The sequence below is a fragment of the Manacus candei genome, unplaced genomic scaffold (assembly GCF_025592945.1).
Source record: "Manacus candei isolate 608988 ecotype Guabito, Panama unplaced genomic scaffold, ASM2559294v1 h1tg000008l, whole genome shotgun sequence".
NCBI classification, from domain to species: Eukaryota; Metazoa; Chordata; class Aves; order Passeriformes; family Pipridae; genus Manacus; species Manacus candei.
The window spans coordinates 19,085,923-19,109,128 of NW_026138056.1; the positions used below are offsets into that span (position 1 = coordinate 19,085,923).

At 38.9% G+C, this 23,206-nt stretch overlaps 1 protein-coding gene across 1 annotated transcript in view; it reads left to right on the plus strand.

Annotated features, from left to right (window-relative positions):
* Positions 1-23,206, plus strand: part of XKR4 (XK related 4) — a 214,497-nt gene that overhangs the window by 133,540 nt on the left and 57,751 nt on the right. The window contains exon 2 of the mRNA XM_051771854.1: positions 3,392-3,591. Within this exon, the coding sequence (XP_051627814.1) occupies positions 3,392-3,591 (200 nt within the window). The remainder of the gene's footprint in view (positions 1-3,391; positions 3,592-23,206) is intronic.

Below are 23,206 nucleotides of genomic sequence, written 5' to 3' on the forward strand. Positions count from 1 at the left end.
CAAAATAGTAACGCTCAGATCTGCTGCTTTAGGTTCACTGACATCAGTTTACCCCACAATAAACCTAAGACATATTCCAGTGCAGAACTCTTTTTCACTTCTTCCTATATCTTTCTGGAATAATTGTGTATAAGACTTGCAACTTGAACTCACATAAAAGTGTGAGTTCCCACCAAAACAATACCAGAAGACCAAAATATAAAAACTGTTTAAAATAGGAACTACTTCTGAGTGTATCTATATGTCATTTGCTGACAATAGGATTCCAGTGAGGGTGTCAAAAGTGGAATTACATAAAGCATATATATATAAAATAGAATGTGTCATTACTGCAGTGTTAAGCTATATTTGGAAGGCACTACAAGAAAGCACTTTCTCTCATTTTTTTTCTTCTTTCTATTTCACAATCAGAAAAAAGTGTCTTTGATATATGAAGCATTTTATGAGACCATCTTTTTATTTTAATAACTGCTAATTTGCACACCTAACATCAATTGCTGGTGCAATTAATTGTGGATGCAAATCAGAATGTTTAGCTGTCTAATCACCTGATTGTGCCTATAAATCAGTGACAGTAACTGACAGTAAATGCTCATTTCAGCCTGCAATTAATTTGGCCAAAATTGAAAGGACAAAAAAAATACCACCCTAGGCTGAAATTTGCTCCCTAGCGTGTAAAAACAGAAAGTATCTTCCTCCTCTACCTCTTGTGTCTAAATTGCAGAGAGCTAAGTAGACAAAGAGCAATGATTCCCCAGTTCCCAATAATTCACTGCCAGTGTTTCACAATAAAGTGCTATGGGAGAGGAAATATTTCCATATGGGTTCATTAATCACAACATATTTGCCATGCACAACCACTCTGCAGAGCAGGTAAAGAACCCTGGGGGACCTCGCCTGGCACAGTATGTCATTTTTGTAATAGGAAAAGTATTTTTTTTTACAAATGGTGTAGAACTGAGGTTGCAGATGGCTCCACTGGCAGAGCTAGAGCCTCCTGGCACAACCTTCAGCAAACACATCTACTTTAGGAATTTATAGCAAGGGTTAGTGATAACTTAAAAGAAGGATGCTAAAAAGGCTGTCTGCCCCCACTATGCAATATTTCAAGGTGTGCCCCTTGAAAATGACATGTTAGGTAGGACAAACAAACCCCATCCAAAAAATAAACTGCAGAAGGAAATACAAGTCTTACCTACCCCTGTTGCACCGCAGGACTTTAACGAGAGGTCTAGGAACAATTAAATGGATTGTGACTGAGAACCTGTGGGTCCAATGGACCCCATTAACAGAACTGTGCAGCAAAAGGTGCCTTTCCAGCCCAGTGGCTTCTTTCAGATCTGGACAGCAGGCCATTTCACTTTACCTAAACCCAAAGACATCAGAGAGCCCCAGTTATCCCATCACACTCTGACCCATCCAGACCTGCTCAGTGTTTTGTGCGAGAATTACAGCTGGTGTCTTGTTCACTGCACCTCTGTGGTCTCAGTCTCTGAGCAGTTCATTGCTGCTTCACTCCACATGGGATTTTGACAAAATTCAAAGCCACCCGGTGTGATTTTAATTTAAATGTGAGTTTAATGTGTTTTCCTTTTATATTGCTATGATGTGCATTGTCAAGAGAAATGCTGCAGGCTCAGATCTGGCCTCTCAGCTGTTTCTCCGTGCTAGTCCTGGTTTTGCTCAGTGCATACTTCTGAATAAAGCTGTCACTCTGCAGTAGCATGCACATTGCGTACAAGAGTGCGTTGAGTACAAGGGTTCGTTGGGTACAAGCACAGTGTCATTCTTCAAGGGGGCAACTCAGTCTTGGGCTATTTGTCAGTCAGAGGCCAAAAATCTCATCAGCAGATACCTCCAGAGTTACAGTGGAACAGAGTAGAGACAAAAGTTTGCATGCAACCTATATAAAAGAGGTTTCAAAATTCACAGTGTTCCACCAGTTATGAAAAGACTTTTAAGACAGGAACTTGTGAAAAGAAGAAATACTGAAAGACTTTATCTTAACCAATTAAAAGAATTCATATTGAAACTGGTTATAATTTATTAAAATTATTCTTATTATAAAATATAATCTCACTTAAAAAATAATATGAAAACATATTAAAAACATCATAAGAAAATGCTGTAAGGACCAGGATATGAAAGATGCCTTTAGAAAAAGAGAAACAGAGATCCACATGAGTTAGTAGCCCATCAGGGCACTCCAGTAGGATGCAAGGCACCCTGATCTTAATCTTCAGAATTTTTCATTAAGCAAGACTGGGTTTTTTTCAGCCAGTCTTAATTAGTGTGGAATTAAAATTGTAGGGACAAGGTGGGAGCCTAGACTTTCTGACACAGAATAACAGAGAGCAGATCAGAGTAAAAGAGCAAATCAAAGGCCACCTGGAGCAATTGCTGTGCTGCGATTCAGGTGTATCATGGCAGACCACTGCAAACTGCAAGGATCATGACAGGCACCACAGCAGCTGGGTGGCCTGGCCACCAAAAGACATCCCTTGTTTCCTAAAACCACTCGTCATTCCTGCACCAGCCAAAATCTGTGTAATGGGCTGGCTGCCATTTGTATTTCCCAATGCTTGCACAGGTCACCAGGGCTGACATGTGCTTTCTGACTATTGCTTCCTTTATCTGCTGGTTACTACTCTGAGCAGCAACAGCCTGTTGGGTTCCTGGCTCCTGCTGCTTCTTACTTGTTCCCTATGCTGCTGCATAGGAGCTACTGTAGTGAGTCATTTCGAATCACCAAGGGAACCCACAGCCAGATCTCCACTCCTCCTAAAATAAGAACTCACAGCTACATCTTCTCTCCTCCTAAAATAATCAAACTATGAGAAAAAACCACTATATATGTGGCAGTGTCTAGAATACGATACTCAGTGTATTTGATGGGTGGAAAAGCAGGACAATGAGCTCAGCCATAGCAGGGCTCCAGGCAGTAGCAGGGCTCCATCCCAGCTTTGCAGTGCATGTGGTCCTCGATGTCCTCGTAGAGCCATGCAGAAAGGAGACTAGTTCTTTGCAGGTTCTGAGTAGAAATCATTAAAGAGTCAGCTTTGTTCCCCTCCTTACTTCAAAAACTTCTGAGGAAGGCCATGTAATCAAGATATCACCCTTATATTTCAGATCAGAAAACTGAGTCCTTGAAAGAAATACTATTTAACAAATAAGACAGTGCTAAGCTTTTTTAATGGCTTTATGAGGGCTTGTCTTGTCTTCAGTTTAGTTTACTCTTATCACATCAACTATTATAAATTGAAATACAACAATCCTTTTAAATAAATGTTCATTATTTTGAAGTACATTGAAAAATATATTATTTTCAAGCAGAGGTATAACCCGTAAAATATCACTCGGCACTTCTATAACCACTCTTTTTTATTTCTAGGTATTTTCACACAATGTACTTGGGTATCCGGAGTCGACAGAGTGGAGAGAATGACAGATGGCGGTTTTATTGGAAAATGGTGTATGAGTATGCAGATGTGAGTATGCTGCATTTGCTAGCCACGTTTCTGGAAAGTGCACCACAGCTGGTCCTGCAACTCTGTATTGTTGTACAGACTCGTACACTCCAGGCTCTCCAAGGTAGGGGTTCACTTAATCTATTTGTTTTTTATATTTTTTTGAAGATGTAATTTCCACACATGCATATTTATCCTTCTTTCAAACTGCTGTGTGCCTTGTAGTCCTGGCATAAGAGTGGATCTTGCCTGCTAGCTGGTATTGAGCTATTAACAATGATTCTGTCAAGAAAGCCGGTGTTGTTAGAGGGTTTTTTAGCATTTCTTAATGGCCCTGGGTTGTGGGTAGGATTTATAATGTTTTACTTTCTGCATGTCCTTGTAATAGAAGAGCTCTTCTGATTATCCAGTGGGCCAATGTGAAAATTGCGTCAATCAAGCTATTGCTCTTCTCCCTGTGCTTCTTTCTGTGAATGTTCAAAACCCTCCAAACTGCAATAGTGAGGTTCATGTGGCATTATGCAAAACAGAAGATGGTACAGAAGATAACACCTATTCTGTGAAGAAAATGCCAATGTTTGTGTCCACCAGTTCTCTTGAGTCTCACGTCATCTCCTGAGCAGTACTCATTGCTTCACACTCTGTGTTTCCTTCTAAGATTGATGGTTTCAGCAAGTGTGATTACTTCTTTAAAATGGTAAATGCATGCATATGTCCTGCCATGCAGTTTTGTCAGGTGATACAGATATTAGAATATCTCATCCTCTACTGCTTTTTTGATGCTACTTTTGGCTACCTGACAGTTGTCCTTTTGTATTGCCCCATTGTTTTGCCTTATGGCTGCACCTGGACAGAGATTTTTAGCAAGTGAATGAAGTGAATGAGAACTTGGGATCCAGAAGGTAACAAAAATGCTGTGAGGCAGTGAGGAGTGCAGGGAGAAGGAGTGGAGAAACAGAGGGACAGAGGGAGCAAGGAAATGCAGCTTTTTTGTCATTTGTTTTTAAGAAACAGTTTGTGTGCCTGCACTGTACAAGATAAAAATGTGACAGCACCTTGCTCTGAGAAATTTTGGGTCGGTTAGCTTATTATGAGTAACATTCAGGGAGTCTGATTGGGTGAAAAAGGACTGGGCACAAAGTGGGTAACTGTGAGAAGACCTTGATCCTGGGCAGTTTCCTGTGGATAAACCACAGGCTTTTCCTTTACCTCCTCTTTGAACAGTCAACTAATAAAGAGCTGTCCTTCTTACTGTGTTTTTGTTTCTTTAGATCTAAAACTCTGTTACCTTAAGGGGAAAAGAAAACCAAAATTTCTCTTTTAATTAGCTGGTGCTCTGTATAAGGAAGTTTGCCTAAGCACTTCCTCCAGCTATTTCTCAAAATGGTAATGCCCCACACCAACCAGTTTGAACTATTATCATTCAGGAGAAGGTATTATCATTTCAAGAAGCTTTGTCTCCCCAGAAAAAGTGAGTCCAGAGAGAGACTTAGGAGAAGAACATAGCCAGAATACTGTATGGTCAGATGTAATTTAGCTATCTTCATAAACTATTAATACAGAGTGACTCTCGCCCTCATTTTAGTGCAATAACAGATCTGTCTCTGAGAAATGTGGTTGGTGAGTACACACTGAGCCTGTGATACACTCTGCAAGTGGTTGTTAATTAGAGAAGACCTGAAATGCTTCAATTTAAAAGGCAAAAATGGTTCCTGAAGCCTACAATCAGCTCTGTGAAATCTGTGTATCAGAAACCAAAAAGGAATAAAACTATAATTATGTATTTCAACTGAGAAGGTTGAAAATATTTGCTTATCCTCTCTTCTCCCATTTTCTTCCATCTTCTAAGGAGAAAAGGCTCCATTTAAAGAAACTAAGAAAATTAAACATGGTTGTAGTATTTTCTTAAGCAGTAGTACCGTTATATTCTCCTGATGAAACCTAATATGTTTATATTTTCATCCTCGCCAGCTGTGAAAATCCTTTCTCTGTTCTCTCTCCTTTTTTAAAGAAATATTAAGGATAATGCTTTGTACCACAGGATGCTGGATTTCCTGTGAGGCTGCTTAAGGAGAGCATAATTTCTCTCAGTGATATCATGCTACAACTGGGTGTTTTAAAAGGTCCAGTCATAAGGTATATGCTTCAGCTAGCTGTCCACTCACTGAGCCAGTTAGAGAGATTTCTAGCATGGATCAGTAAACAGAGCGTTTGATTGATTTTATTTGTTTAGAGAATGCTACTTGTTTTTTATTACTGTTCTTTTAATTCTCTGTCCCGCAGTACAAAGTTTTTATGAGAATTGTTAAGTGACATCACCGGTCCATGTTCTTAAAAGTATATGACTTTCACAAACCACAAATTTGGCATGGGAAATGAATTGCCTAGCAGGGTATTTCTAATATCAAACCATTAATGACTGGAGGAAAAACTTTTAAGTATTTTATTTATGAAATTGTGTATTTTTCATTCCAAATGCACCAAAATAGCATCATTCCCAACAGGAGAATGCTGTCAGTGTGACTAAAGATTCCAAGTTTTGTAATAGGGGCTGGCTTAGTATGGATAATTTCTTATTTCAGTAACTAAACCCTGCTAATCAAGGTGAAAAAAACACACAAGCATGTGCAATGTGTGCAAAACCTTCTCTCTCAATCTTCCATACACTGCAGCGAGGGCCACTTCAAAAGGCCAGAGGATGCACCACAGGGATCCTTTAGCACTTGCCTGGTTTCCCCAAGCACGAATTAGAAAACTGCAGTGTAAACTTCTAGCAAAGATTGTGTACCACTGCACTGGGATGCTGCAGCTTATGCAAGAGGCCATCAACAGTCATGATTGGCATCTCTCTTCTGTGTCGTCACCCAGAGATATCTGAATATTAGTAGAAGAGTAGCTAAATTATCATCTAAAAATCTGATTCTTTTTCAAGATTTCACCAAAACTGGCACAAATAGAGGCAATGATCTTTCTTATTCTGCCTACAACCAGCAGCCAGCTCCCACCTCAGTGGAAGGAATGAAATTGCTTATGGGGGAAGCTGATGATTTCTCAGCACTAATTCCTCAAGACGAACAACTTCAATCTGATGCTGGACTAAACTGGAGCTGTGCTAATCTCCTATTACCTCCACCTTTTCCACTCGGGTGGTTCCTTTGAGTTTGAAGAAATATCTGCTCTCTAGAAGACAGATGTGCCTTGAAATAAGTAATTCCTCAGTCTTTTCCTCATGGGAGTCTGTTTCTCCTGCCTTTGCTCTGAACACAGCACTACCACAGGAACTTCTCTGCTGAACCAGCAGCACTTTCAAGCTGCTTTGTCTTTTTCTTCTTTTGCCTTTTTTTTCCTCTTTTTCCTCTCCCTTAGTTACCCTGTAGGACAATCCTGCCCTAAGCAGCTTCATGATGGCAGTCACTAGCTTCACTGTTCCTGTTCTAGGTGTATGATGAATCGGATGGCTCTGTATGTGGGGCGAGCAAAGGCAGAAAATCCACTGAAACAACTGATGCTCAACTTGCATCTCTTTGCATAAGGGCATATGTGTGGGCAGAAGTGTCTGAACCACCTGCAGATGACCTAGTTCACCTGTCAGAAATGGTGTAACAGCAATAGCCTGGTGGCTGGGGCGGGCTTACTGACCTCAGTGCCAGCCTACTTACACCCACAGCCCGAAACTCCCTGGGGACCTGGGCCCTTTGCCCCATGTTTTTCATTCTGCTCCCAGGGCTGGGCAGTCAGATTCTGCACTGGCTCTACCTCCAAGTCACAGGGATTATCTCAATAAATTCAGAAGGCTGCAAGTAATTCTCTTATAAATGCCGCCATCCCTCAAGCTATTTAGCAAATAAGCAGTAGTTTCACAGTCTTTGCTACAAAAACGAAGTCTTTCACAATAAACTATCATAGACTAAGTATCAGTCAAATTTGCTGACAAAATAAGAGCAGTCTAAAGGCTACAAGGCTCTTCCTTGGTTGTGTCTCTGGACATCCAGCATAATGATCACATCTCATTGCATTTGCTCTGCTGGCTTGACAGGTTTTAGGGATGACAAAGTGATAGACAGACCTGGATGAACAAGCTCACTTAGTGGGGTTATTCCAGTTACTTGAAGCCAACTTTATGCAGGGTGCCCTTGAAAACCTCTAATTTAATAATGAAAAGTTCCTACCCAGCCTGCATGCTCCTGTCACATCACTGGCATTCCCACGGCTGAACACTGAGTCCCTCACACACTTTTATTTTCCCCATTGCTAACCTGATTGAGGCTCAGTGGGATCCAGCTGTACTCCCCAGGACAGGGGTTGTCACACATGGGTAGTGACAGACCTGGGGAGGCAAGGGGGACACATCATCAGGGTGGGTAAGGAAGGTCAGGGCTGTCCCTTTTGTGGCATCTCATTTTGAAATCCTGTCCACAGGCCAGCAGTCATCCCTTGGCACTCTCCTTTTACTTACTTGGATTTTCCCACTATGCCATTTGATTTTAGAAAGACTTCTCGTCTTAAAATGATTAAAAGCCAGCAAGCAAAAAATCCTGCTCACCATCTGACTGGAAAGAGACGTCCATCTGTTAACCTAAGTTACTATTGTCTTATTCAAGGGCATGGTGTTCTAGCTACACCTAGATGAGCAGATAGACAAGATTTCTCCCTGGATTTACCACAGATTACATTATTTTTACTGTATTAATTAACACATTGTTTAAATTATAGATTAACTTCTCATTGTTTATTGAATTGACAATTTTTTCTTCATCAGCCTTTGGGGAGTTTGTTCTGGCTTCTCCATACGGTGCTATTAATCAAAGTCTCTATCAAATTTTAATCAAAGTCTAATCAAAGTTTATATCATATAAGGCTGCAGTTCTTAGTGGGGACTGACAGTAGTGCAGAAGCAAAAGGAGAAGTTCAGAACAGTTTATAAATTCATCAAGTTTCGTTGAAGTCACCACACACCACAGAGCTGCTGAATTCTGCTGAAAATGCATTTCCAGGAAAACTCCCTGGCCAACCATTTTCCCATTTTCTACCAGCTCTGTTGGAAATGCCTACACTGTTCATATGCTGACACTGCAGCCAGTGTACAAAGATTCACAGTGCCACCAAGGATCATTCTCCAGTCCTTCTACTCCAAACAAATTGCTGTTCCTGTCTGAGCTGAAGAGGAAGTTCATAGACTTGATAGCAGTTTATGATGTGTTATAGGTCCTAACTTTATCTGGCAGAAGAAAATTATGTTGTTAGCTAGTTCATTAAAAAAATCCTCTGGCAAAGCTCTTCCTCATGCATCAGGAATTCAAATTCCTTTCATATCAGTGCAGCAAAGTGAAAATCATTGAAGTCTTTACAATCTTCTTGTGAGGACAACGTTATGCTTTTACATGGCTTTTCTGTTATTGTTACCTTCACAGTAATTTTGGATCTCTCTGTAAAATACTGCCTTCATTTGCAGGGGTCTTAAAATAAATAAATAAATAAATAAATAAATAAATTTTGAATAAATAAATAAATAAATAAATAAATAAAATTTGAATAAATAAATAAATAAATAAATAAATAAATAAATGAATTCTGATGTAAAATCTTATACAATTCAATATATATTTGTATGGAAATAAGGTGCAGCACTTGAGTTCTGGGCAAGATGCCATTACTTTTCTCTGTGTCGTCAAAGTTCTGCACTGCTGCAGTCCTGCATCCAGCCTTTCCAGAGAGAAAGTGAAACAGAGCAATCTGTAGTCACAGATTCTGCCTACAACTTGGCAAAGCAGATTTTCAGTGACAAGAATGAACAAGTATGATATTCGACACAGAAAATGTGTTTTCTGCAAGTGACTGTTAAACTGATCTGTAGGTCCCTTTGCAAATCTTAAAATGTTATCTTGCACTCATTAGGATAGAGCCATCATATCAGCATACCCTTATTTCTGATAGTACAGGAGAAGACCTTCTGAAAGCGATCGTGTATCATAATCGATTTTATAACCTGATTACAATCTTAAAAACTAGTTATACCCTTTGTATCTAATATACCAGTTGGAAGTTTATTCTCTGATTGATAGAGACCTGCTGATGCTGTCTTGACTTTTGAATACGATCAGCAGTCTGTCCCTATTTATTTTTGTGCCATCCCTCTTTTTACACTCGTCCCCTAAGGAAATGAGGTTCATATGATTATATAGCCCATTTCTGCCTTTCTGTCCCAACTTTTAACTTCTGATCCATTGCACTATTTCAATTGAGTATAAGAGAACAGGCAACATTTCAAAGATAACTATGTTTCTTTACATGTTGTGAAAAAAGCAGCCAATACCAAAGGAAAAAAAAAAACCCAAACAAACCAAACCAAACAAAAATAAATAAAAGAAGATCGTCCACTAAAGGGAAAAGCAGGCAGACTTCAGCCTTTTATTAGGCACCAGCCACCAGTCAGTCCAAATACACATCCTTACAGACAAGGCATTGCACTGCTCTCCCCTGCCCAGTGGGACTGTTGTAGCTGACAAACAGGATTGGAAATAAGAGATACTTTGATAGGAAAGTAAGAATCATTCCTCATGCTGTGCATTATCTCATGAGAGGTTCTAAATTGTCTTCATAGACTTTTCCTTCGTTGGTTTCAGTATGAATTCATCTTTGATGAATATGGATGACCAAGACTGCACAAAACACTCTAGATGACATTTATCTAGAGCTCCCATATTTCTCATGGCAATATCTCACTAGGTATGAGTTAGGATTGTAATTCCATGTTGACTCAGGCATTTCACTAGTTAATCTTAGCTATTTCATGGTTCTTTGAAACACACAGGCTCTTCTGGTGTCATGTCCCTCTGATGAGGCTTCAATTGCATTAAAAATATATTAGCGATTAAATGCATGTAATGAAATTTCATCTTGTTTCTATTTTTCCAACATGCAAGATGGTCCTGATTTTTCCACATCTCACTCTCCTTTTCTACATTGATAATGTCTCTCAAAAACTTATTAGTACGTTATGTTTTAAACCCAAGGTCATTAAGAGAAGTATTCAGACGAGATTGCTTCCAAGTTTAATCAGTATTGGAAAAGGTAATAATAATCCAACTCCAGCCCAAGAGTTCTCTAATAGCATTTCAACATAATCTGCAGTATCTTTCTTTGACTAATTCCTTTACCCGTTTTATTTCTCTTCTACTATTCCTAACTTCTCAAGCTTCACCATACTTTCCCATTAGCATGGTAGTCTGCCAGAGTTTTGATAGATTAGATCTGCCACATTTTACTTGTTGAGAAAGGAGTTATAAAAGAAAGATACAGAGCTAGCCTAGACTCTGTGGCTCTCTTATGATCTACTTTTTTTTTTGTAGGTATCCTTTATTTTTCATATTCTTTTATGTTTCAAGGCCATGTTGGACAGGGCGTTGAGCAACCTGATGTAGTGGAAGTTGTCCCTGCCCATGGCAGAAGGGGCTAGAACTAGACAATCTTTAAGGTCTCTTCGAACCCAAATCATTCTACAGTTCTATGTTTACCTTCATTTTCAGTTAGTTATTGCTTTAAAACCTGCTCTAAAGCTTTGTATTGTATTGAAGCCTACATTGTAGGCCTGTTTCAGCCAGGTACTCGTGAAATGCACCAGGTTGCCTCCTTTCCAGTCACATGGCACCAGTTTTGAGTGGAGAGACTTAAGATGCTTCTCACCAGCAGCAGGATTTCATACACCAGCTTATTTTGAATCCTGAAACAGAGAGGTTTTAGTTGCACCGGATGAAAACAAGGAGCTTTGAATTTTGCTTCCATCTACAATAATGTGGATTTCCTTTCTGTTTCCCTTTCCTATCAGCTGGCTGTCTTTGAGTCCTTGTTTAAAGAGCCCTTATGAAAAGTTGTCCTATAAGGCACAACCTTTATTGCTGATCATTCTTTTTCTATTTCTGTCAAGGCAGAATTTTTGAGGTGGGTTTGCATACAGCTACGTTTTGAGGTTTTTTCCAGAAGTTTTTTGTTTTTCAGTGTTTAAAAGCTCCAGAAATCCTTCTGTGCTTTACCTTAAAAAAATCCAAGATTCCCCATGGAGAAGTCCCAGAACAATTAACTTCTGCTGCCTTCACTGATTTCTTAAAAATTCTGATAGACAGGCTTACTAACAGATCTATTTTTGTTTATCCCTCCATTTTATTTGAATTAAACCCAACATTCATGTGATCAATGCTACTTTTCACGATTAGATGTCCTGTAACAACCTCAATACTTTCTGTAACTAAGTTTAGAAAGAAGCCTCTCTGCTTTCTGTCAGAAAAGCTGTCAGTTGTCACACTCCAGAATATCCAGGCTGCCTTCAGTAACGCTTGTTCTCCAGCCCATATCTGAGAAATCAGAGGCTGCCATAACGAGACAATTCTGTGCAGAATTTCTCCCTGCAATAATGGTTTGAACATCTCTATCCATACCCAAATTTAACTCAGGAATTCTACAGCAGACTCTAACAACTACCCACTATCTTTCCCCAAAGCAATTTTGCATGCAAACAGAATCTGTTTTATCAGGGACCAGTTTCTGGAACACCATCCCATTTATGCACACTGGTTTTACCATTATTTCCGTCTTTTCTAAACACCAGCTCCCTTTCAGTACCCATGTCCAGGGAGTCATTATGAGTCCTTGATGTTTCTTTAACCCTATAGTTCTTTTTGTAACCCTGTAATGCTTTATGTCCTGCATTTATTTCCTGTGTTTCCTGATGTCCGGTCCCTATCCATTCATCTATCTATAGGCATGAGACATCAATACAGCCTGTAAATGTAAAAGAGGCAATGTATGCAGTGTGGCAGGTGTTGTCAGGAAGACAAGGAGTTGAGAGAGTTATGGTGTTGTTTCTTTGCACATCCATAACAACCCCTGAAAGTCAATCAGAGAAGATACTAGTGAGCATTTTTATCCTTTCTGTTTAATTGCAGTAAAAACCCGTAATTCCTCTAGCAACATTAGTAACAAGGGGAACTGCATCAAACATTTTTTCCTAAATAGTATGTTCTGGTGACTCTCTTTTTTTAAAAGTTTGTGCTATCTTTATCCTTGTTTAGAACCTATTAACTGGCCATAAAAAGACCACAGGTCCCCAGCACAAGAAGGACGTTGACTGTTGGAGTGAGTCCAGAGGTGGCCATCACATTGATTAGAGGGATGGAACACCTCTTCTATGAGAAAAGGCTGAGAGAATTGGGATTATTCAGCCTGGAGATTGGGTGACCTAATTGTGGCCTTCTGGTACCCAAAGGGCGACTACAAGACAGATGAAGAGACATTATTTACGAGAGCATGTAGTGACAGGACCATTCCATGATCTCAGTGGCCCTCCACTGGCCTCGCTCCGGTTTGTCAAAGCGTTTTCCGTACCGGGGGCCCAAAATGATATGGACATGCAAGAGTTTTCCTTTTCCTTTTTAAGTCTTTTTGTGGCTCTTCTCAGTCTTCTGACATCCCTCTGCAGGGCAGCCCTGCTCTCCAGCACATCAGCTGCTCCCCTCTGATGGATCCAGGATTTAAGGTCATCATGAGCCTGGAGGTATTGTGAAAAGAAATTCTTCGCTGTTGGGGGGAATGGCAAAAAAGCCCAGCCAAAAGTTACTTTCACATTATCTACAGTTTTTTAAATATAATAGTGGCTTTGCAAAGCTGGTAATATATACATAGTGGTAAAAGCAGCCTGAGACACAACGTAGTGTATTTAGTTTCTGCAAGCGTGATATATTGCCTACACACTGAATTTTATCTGTTGGGGAATGTCAAAAAGTTAGTCACATATCCTTCTGCTCCATTTTTGTTGTGCTAAAAGTGCATTTGTCAAGTAACAAATTTCTAGTTTCATTTTGGTTACATACTATGACTGGTATGTTTGTTCAGGGTTGGGAAAAAAGTGATGCATGGTTGGCACAGAAGAATCTTTCGTGCGCCTAATATAGCAGTGAGAAATTTCAGTCGTGATTGTGTCTTACTCAAAGACTGCACAATACTTCAAAGATACGAATTAATGTGAATTCTCCATCATGCAGTGACCTTTAAAACGCCAGTCATGGAGCCAATGTACATGCCCAGCTTCACGCCAGATACATAGATCTGAAATTTTATCAGCCATCTTTGTTTTTAGTACATGATACATACCTTCCCTTATTCATCTTGCACCTTTTTGTCTATCTGCAAAATCACTTTTTTTGCCAAAATTAATTTTTTTACCAAAAGAAAAGTAATCCTTTCTGTTTAAAGTGATTTTAGCTGCAAGTTGCAGGTCAAAGTGGAAATGCATGTTTTTAAAATATGTCTTCTCTGAAATTCAAGTTTAGTTGTATACAGGCTATACTACAAATTATGACATTTCTGTGGGAGTTAGTATCTGTAACATAATATACGTATTAGTATTTTTCTGTTGGGTGTACACTAGGTATCAAACTGCAAATATAAACATAACCCATTGCATTCTTGCTTTGTGCTTGGGATTTTGCATGTATCGGTGAATAACCAGTGCTGCAGTGAGACTCAAACAAAAGGTCCAATCTGGCATAATAGGGTCACCCATGTGGGCACCTTCTCACTGGACTCAGTAGAACTGTTCTAATGAATAAAATCTATTGACTGGACTAGGATTTGTAGGTGCATTGTTTTACAAAAAGGTATTAAAGAGCTCTCTTTTGTATTAAGCATAACATTCTACTTAACCTAATGGGGATACAAACCTATTAAATGTGTTCTATTAGTTTTTTGTTTCCCTAACTAAATTATAAAGAAAATGAATTTAAAGTATTTTTTTCTTTTTCCTGTGGGTGTTATTTCTTTTAGCATGATAAATAAAGTGGTAAACCATATTCTGTTCTCTGTACATAATGAATACAGTTTAAAAACAAAGCATTAATAGCTTTTGTGCTGCAGCTGAAGAGAGAATTTCTAATTTTAACTTTGTTTAGGGCTTTTAGAGTATTGTTTGTCCATGGGTGGCCAGCGTGTTCTCAAGAGTTAAATAGCCTGGGCAGGAAGAATCTTGTGATATGAGGCTACTGAATCACTGTTGATCCCAGACCCTTACAGCTAGTAGACACTGCCTCTGCATGTTCTTTCCCACACTGTGGACATTTTAAGGTGCAGAGGAATTCTTCCATTCTCACATAATTGAGTCAAAAATGTGAACTTAATCTTCCCTCGGTTTGGCTTTCCTGGCATAGCCACAGTTAGTGCTCCCTGTCACCCTCCAGCAGCCATCCGGGACCATCGCAGAGTTTTGCAGGAGCTCTGGCCAGTGGCACCTTCCCAGAGCAACCACCCAGCAAAACCGGGAGGACCCAGGACCCTGTGGCAGTCTCAGAGAGCAGCCCAGAGATTGATCAGGACCATCCTGCAAGTGTTGGACCCTGGGCCATGGGACTTTCATGTATAGCAGAGAACATCATCAGCAAACCCTTTCTGCCAGCTGCTGTATCTGAGCAAGGCTGCTGCTGTGTCCCCGGCAATGGGGACAGCCAAATGACTCACAAACCTCCTGCTTTGCTGCAGTTTTCAGTCTGCAAAATTAAATAAACTAACCCCCATCTCAGCTTCCTGCTTTATGCTGTGCTAAAATCTGCAGTAGCTCAGGGGCTGCTTCGTGAGCTGTGCTGTCGTCCCCATCACAGGGGCAAGTGAACGGTGGGGTGTAGCCCTCCTTCAGCCATCTGCTGCCGCCCCAGCGTCAAAGCCCTCTGAAAGCTTATGCAACTTCAGGCTGTTTTCAGGTTTTAATGAGTTCCCTCAGTGCTCTCATATTCTCTGTCCTACTCTGTGGAGAAATGTATTGAGTGGTTCATTATCACTGGAAAGATTAGATAGATAGATAGATAGATAGATAGATAGATAGATAGATAGATAGATAGATAGATAGAGATAGATAGATAGATAAGAAAGAGGTGTTTGTGCACCATCTAGTTAAATTGGATCTTTTCCAGGTCTCCCGTGCCACAGAAAGGCATTCAGAGCTAATTTTGAACTCCTAGGTTAGTCACTCTTGGTAATGAAGCTTAATAAGTAAAATGCCCGGAAGCCATAAAAAAATTGAACTCTGGTGATCTTCTTGATCCTGACCCTAAATGGCATGGTAGCATTTACTCTCCAATTGCTCATCCTTATATATAGCAGCTTGTCATCCTTATATATAGCACAAAACATAACTGCTTTCCTCAGTAACTGGGCTCTTTGCTGGTTTTGCTCAGCAGAAGGCAGAAGACATGTAACATGAGTCTAAGGCAACAGTAAACTGAAAATGGCTTCCCATGTCTTTTCTTCAGACCCACTGTAGTCCCAGCAGATCTCTCTCATGCCATGGCCAGAACTCTCATCTGGAGGTTTTCAATGAGGTATTTTCACCTGCAAGTACAGTTAACACTAAAATCGTTTGCAATAAAAAATGATTCTTCTAGGTAATGAATATTTAATATCTCTTTTTCTTGGTGTTTCCTTTAAAAAGCATTATTTTACTTTCCACTCTTATGGAGTAGTTTTGTTTTAAGGAGATGTCTCAGAAATGCCTGAAAGCATCTTGAATGGTGATTCAGCAGGAAAAAATGGCATTACAATCATTTGATTGAGAAAAAATCCAAAGGTGTTATCTGGTTTTGATGGTTGTTCTTTTTTTCCCCCTCACTTCCTTGATAATGAGAATAGGAGCAAAATTGGGAAAACAAGCTGGGAAGAGTGCATGATATAGCCAGACACCTGGCTGACTCATTCTCCACATCTGCTCTGGGGTGGTTCACTTTCAGCTACCTCAATGCTGTCCCTTGAGATGCAGAGCAGTGCAAACAAGGGCAGAAACAGGCCTTTGGCTTCATAGGAGCAGCACATTATGTGGCAGCAGCCTTTGGAGCCAGATGGGTTTTCTGAGAAGAGCATAATGCATTACAATTGAATTGATATTTTCAGCTAACAACTGTTTAGATCAGAGAGGCTCCAACACAGACATTTACAATACAGGGCTGATTGCAGCATGACAGAAGCAGCTAAATGCTGTAATGGGGAAGGTGGTGTCAGCATTTCACTTCTAAATTTCAATTCTCAATTACTTAAAGCAGCTGTAAAAATTCACTTTTAGCTGAGGCTTGAACAAGGACATGGGCCAAGACCTAGAGCAATCTAAAAAGGGGTACCAGTTCATCTCTTTATGAAAGGCTACCCAGCATGAGGAAGCTTAAATGTAAGAGGGCAGCAAAATCTGCTTCCCGAAAGACGGGGTCCTGGTTTTGTTTCTGAAGTTGAGATACAAGTGAGGCAATGAGAATGAACAAAGCATGGAAAAAAGCTCTTCTGAAAAGATCAGCTGGATAAAAGGTACAAAGCTGCAAACGATCTCCAGGAAAGCACATCAGCCATATTTCATCTAACATGAAAGCTAAAGGACCACTAAGCTGAACAGTGGCAGAGTCCAAATTGTGTGTTAAGGAAGCGCTATCTTTAACATTAGTCTCTATAAAGTATCCCTTTGTTGTCAAGTATCACTGAGGCCAAGCACAATCAGTAAGGGTGAGTAAGGATTGAAGAACATTATTATTACGAATGCTATTATCATTATTCAACATTCTAACAGCAAATGCTTACAATCCAGCCATTGTATCTTTCAAAGTTGTGTTTCCTGATGTAGGAAAAGCCTTTTTTTCATGGCAGGCTATTCCTGACCTGTTTATTGTAGAATTTCTTATACCTTTCAGTGAAGTGTCTTGCTCTGGTTGTTATCAGCAGCAAAAATGAAGTAGCAAGTCCATTGCAACTGTATTGTCTTATGTTCCTCTGTTACTACACTTGGGGAATTCTTCTGCATTACGGGCTTTTTTTTAATCCTACTAAAGGTTTCATCAATAGAGAACAGTCATCAAGACCAAGTCTTACATATTATACATTCAGAAGTATTTAAACTGGCTCTGCAGAACAAATTAGAAAGATCAGACACTTTAAAAATATCTTCTGTTTTGACAGTCTTGTATCTGTACATCCTGTGAATTGATTTCGAGATTTGATTCCAACTAGAGAATTCTTTATGCAGCCTTAAAACAGAAAAGACAGATCACTGCATATATAAAAGTTAAAAGTAAGATTGAAAGGTATTGTAGAAGATTGTTAGACAAATATCTGAACATGAGTAATTTGTAGAACAAAGCCTTCAACTAAGAAATAATTCCAGTTAAAGATTTTCACATGTTTTTCTACATATGAGCCATACCTGCTATTAAATAAAATTTAAGTCCTGCTGGGAAAGCTATAGTTCTCAGATACCAAATTCTTGGTCCCAAGAACCATATAGAAAACTTCACCAAGTCTGGAAGGAGAAAAAATAAAGATCTGAAGTCTGAGGAAAGCAGGAATGTAATTAAGAGAACACCAGGCTTTTAGACCATGTCTTTGGGATGTGATTTTCGTTTCTTCCTGTAATACACCAATAACCTGTTACTTTGACAAACACTTTAAAAATTGGGTATCTAAACTTAGGAAAAGAGATCTATAGTTAAGCACATAAATAGGCAATCTGCTTTCCAAATGGATCAGCATGTGTAACTTAAAAAGAAAAGTTTGCAGTTACATGTTTGTAAATATGTTGGAGCTACAGAGGAATTTTCTAAATACCTGTTGATCCAAGTGAGAGTTTAATGCATTAAAACATGAAATCATACGAAGTTGAAAGCCATGAAAATATTTGTACATCTTTTATGATATCCTATCTAAAAATAATATCTTGTAATCTTGTAACTAATAATAATCTAGTCACAAGATATTTTACAACTTATACAGCTTTCTTGACTCCCTTAATAAGCACTATAAAATCATTACCTAATTTTGAATACATACATTTCTTTAAATAAATAGAGTTGTCTGGAGCACAATTAGATTTTCTTTCATTTTTACTCTTTGATTGAAGAATCTTATGCCTATCAGACTGTGAACTTACTTATAAATGAGTCAACATTTTTGCTGCCTGATAAGATGGCCAAGAGGAACAAAACCTTTCCTTAAGGATGGTATTAATTAACTAACTAATATTTAGATTTTGATTGCTTCCCCCATATGGACATAAAAACACGCATACAAATTCATTAACACCTCACTGGTGAGTGCTAAAATGTTTATTAGTTTTTCACAGTGACTACTTGATGCTGATTCCAGTTAAGCACTGCTGCCTAAACATTCATTCTCTGGCTTATTAATCCACAGTGACAAGTCCCATTTCATCCTCCTTTTTGTCCTCCCCTCCATTCCTCCTCATAAATACACTCTTCCCTCAGTGTCATTTGCAGAAGATGCTGGTTTTAAAGATAATGTCATAATTTGAAGAAAAGGGAGGTAATGCTTTCAACCAGTATTTCTGTTGTCAAAAATGGATGCTTTAGCTCCTGAGTGTCTTTGAATGCAATAATTTGTGTTCAGCCCTCTAAAACCATTACAAAGGCTGCATTGGTACAACTCACATTGTATTTTTACCATGGTCTCTCCTAACAGTTAAAGGAATGTCAGGTGCCTGATGAGAAGGAATGTATTTGGATCACTAAACTCACTCTCCTGCTATGGAAAAGAAAGAAAATAACGAAACAATACTAAGCTACAAAATGTAAAACAAAAGTCAGCAAAAATTAGCAACATGTCATAAACTGTGTCCAAAGTGAGGCAAGAATAGGCAAACTGCACAGAGTGGTTTGTGTATTTATGTGTGGAGGGACTTGGGAATGAGATTTGCGATTTCTACGCAAACTGGCACTAAATTTGTATTTTTCTCCAGCAGGGGCATGAGAAACCTGCCCTCCTCTCCTCTCAGGACTGAGAATTCACCCTGCATCCAAACGTCCTAAAAGCTATATACAATTGGTAGAAGTCTACATCTCTGCTAGCATTGCTTTTAAACAATTGCAAGGAAAAAAGAACTAAAAAAAAGAAATAAAAAAGAAGTAGTAGCTATGTGCGTGATCATAAATTGCTCTAGCCTGTGTGCTTCCATGTCCCAGTAAGCTTCAGGGTTTCACTAGAGAATGCAAATTAAAACTGACTGCAACAGTTGGCTCTAGATTTTGTTGTCAGGGAGCAGTATTCATTTTCCTCAGTGTCTGATTTCTGTTGCCTTTCTCCTTAGGAGAAAAAGAACAAAAGGAAATGAGGCAGATTGAGAAAGCATGGCATAAAAATTAAAATATGCTTAGGTTCATTTTAGCTTGGTAATTTTCAGTGATGCTTCTCAGACATCATCCACTGTCACAGGGTTACTGTGAGTGATTATTTTAGGTGCATTCTGGTGGAATACACCAATGCTCTCAACCATCATTGATCATCTGGCTCACGTTCTTCTTCTGACTTACATATTAAATGAGCTGATGTTTATTTTGGCTTTTTTTGTTTTCTGCCAGAATTCAAGCTATCTTGAATGAGCTTGTTTTAGCAATGTTCTCCTTTCTGCTTGGCTGGGGGCTTAATTTCCCATTAGTCTCAATGGGCTTTTGATCCACACGTTCCTATAGATACTTCTTGTCATCAGAGTTTTGTGCAAGAACATGTGTAGTTAGGTCAACAAGAGAGAAAAAGTGTCTTAAACTAGATATTCCACAGCCAGCTGCAGAGGAAAGGTTTGTCTGAATCAACATTACACCAAATAGACACATTTAGTAGATGTCTAGATTCTCATATGAAAAAATCATTGGAAGCTGCTCAAAAAACTGGTTGGTTTGTTTGTTTGTTTGTTTGTTTGTTTGTTTGTTTTTAAATTGGGAACATCAAAGGTCAACAATATCCTCCTTACACAATACTGATACAATTTATGACCCAATACTGTAATCTCTACCATCAACTGCCATGGGACCTGCCTGAACAATGAGTCTTCATTATGTGTGGAGCATTTCATACCATGTGTCCCCAAACACTTAACAGAGTTAGATAAAAGAGTCTCAGTAAATAACAGCAGACAAAAAAATAAATTTAAAAGGTTAGACAAAGGAAAACAGAAACAATTCAAACTCCTAGTCAGACATGCAGCACAGAGAGGGGCAGTAAATGATGCCATGTATTTCTTTTGAAAACACATAGAGCAGTTGTTTTCATTTTTTTCATTTGCCCTCTAAAATACTGACACTACTGCTCAAGAAAGCTAAAGAGAATTAGTGTCATAAACAAGCAGCCTGGAGTCTAACAGAGGCAGCCACGCAGAGTGTTAAGCTTTCAGTTCAAGAAACCATCCAGTCCTGGTATAACAAGATTCTTAAACCAGTGTGTGTGGTTAGAGTTTTTCAATCGTGGAAAGCTGGGCATGTATTTAAATACCTTATTGAATTGTGAAGATGATACTGAGGAAACTGAATGCTAAGGGTAGAATTAATCTCACTGAACTATAGGTCTGTTTAAAAGTTAAATTTTCTGTTTAAGCTGGTTCTATAGACAGATAAGAGAGAGAGGCACCTGAAGGACATTCTTTCTTTCTTGAAGGGCATCTAAACAGGTGAGATGACCTACCCTAAAGATATGCTTACTTCTTTCCATAGACCAGAAATGAAATTTAGGTAATTAATTTAGTTTCAGTATCTGACTTTAACATAGCTAAAATCAAGGGATGGATACGCATTCACTTTTTCTACATCTTTCACTGCAAGATAGCTGCTTGAAAAATTTGCAGAGAGATTTCACGTGGCTCAATGCACAAGTCGGGGGTTTCAATTGCTGCAGAATCTGAGAAATTTTTAATTTCTGCACCACAGAGGTTTTCTCACATTATCACCCAAGAATAAACTAGAAGTTTGTTGAGTATGAAAACAAGATGTTGCACTTCAAAAACTCATAGTTAAACCATGGCAGTTTTGTGTCAAACCTGTGAGAAACACTGCAGATATTTGTGCCTTAATACTGCTACAGGTCATACAGTGAGTTACAATATCTAGTCTGCCCTCAAAAATGACAGAGAGCTGCTGTCTGAGGAAGGAACAGTTTGTTCCACCTGCTGCAAGATCAGCCTCTAATATGAAACCTTGGGTTTATCCTCATATAACTGGTTTGCCTAATTCACACTGGCAGACACAATCCGAATTCAATGAATCAGAAGATGCATGAGATTTCATCTGCGAGATCATTTGAGTAGACCAACACAGGCACTACCAGCCTCTCTCAGCTGCTTTAGAGAACTGTTGGGGCAAAGGAGGTAAGGATGGAGGCCAGCCAAAACCAGTTGATTGCAAGTGCTGTATTGCACTTTGTCAAAGAGGCACACATAAAGAAACTGGTTTTCTACAGATGGAATATGAAATGTCTGGCCCATTCCTAGAGCCTGGTTTAGCAGGTTCTCACAGGCAGACATGACATATGCAGATTTTGCACTGCATTTCACAGTTCTTTTTATAATAATTATAAATGCCTCATGTATACTGTAGACATAACTTCACCATCCCAAAGATCTTAATAATGATCTAATAGCAAAATACAAACATTATACTTTGTCAGCATAAACAAAACAAAAATTATGTCAAAGGTCCTACAGACATTGCTCATTTGTACTAATAATTCCTGCTTTGCAATCAAGCTGTGCAAGATGCCAAGTTAATTATTTTAAACACTTTTCTCCACTTGGCACTTTTTTTGGACAGCACATGGGGAAGAGAGGAGAGGAACGAAGAGCAGAGAAATGAAGAATCCTTCACCATCAAATAATTGAGGCATAAGACAGAAGGGAGGAAAAAGACCTAAGGAAATTTTGGGAGGTTTCACTATTTTGTTCAATGGTGAACCATCCAAAAATAAAATGCCTGAAAAGCTGAAGGCTGAACAGCTTAAGATAGACTGTACACACAGAAACACTGCAATGTTAACTGCTGGAAGAAGCATAAATTATGCATTTCTGATATGTCTCTATAGGCCTTGTAACCTTTTTTTGCCCCTTAGGGTGCTCATTATCTTCAGGAGCAATTAACAGATAGTACCTAGCAGCTAGCATGATGTCTTACCTTTAGAGTGATTTCAAATCAAATACAAAGAAGGTTAATATAGACGAGGAGGCCTGAGCTCTGATGTTGTTTCTGCAGTATGTTGGAAAGAAATAATCACTAAATTGAAGGTACATGGTGCCGGGGAGCTTGGATCATGTCTGGTTAGTTTTGCTTGCTGAATCTTTTACGTTTTGGATAGATATTGTTTTTACCATGAGAGATTATGCAAGTGATACAAATAATGGAAAACGCCTTCATTAATTCTGAAAGGAAAGGCCTGACTTCCCTTGCTTCAGCAACTTCAAGCTTATTAATCAAAAGATCAGATTTTTCAACAAGCAAGAATAAATTAAAGACAAAAGAGGTAAAAAAGCACGCTTAAGGCTGGCCTTGGAAAAAGAAGTTCTGATGACTATCAATTTGCTTAACTTCGCAAACTCAGTGGAAATTTTTCAACATTTAAGACATATGAATAACTTAAGAAAAAATAACTGATCAAGTGCAAACTACAAAATTCTAAGATAAAATTTGTACAAAACTAATTATTTCAAATATTTAAAAAAATCTAAATTAAATGTTTCTTATCTGAAAGAGTAGACTGTTGAATACAAACCAGTCCTATGTTATGATACCTCTAGAGATGTCCTATAGCAATATGGAAAGCCGTGACAATGTTTAATATACAGAACCTGGCACGGTCCTACTAGATGTGATGTACCATCACTTTTTTAGCAGTAACATGCTTTATTTTAAGTTCTTTCCTAATGCTTGAAAACCATTCCAAATGCTTCCACCTGAAAT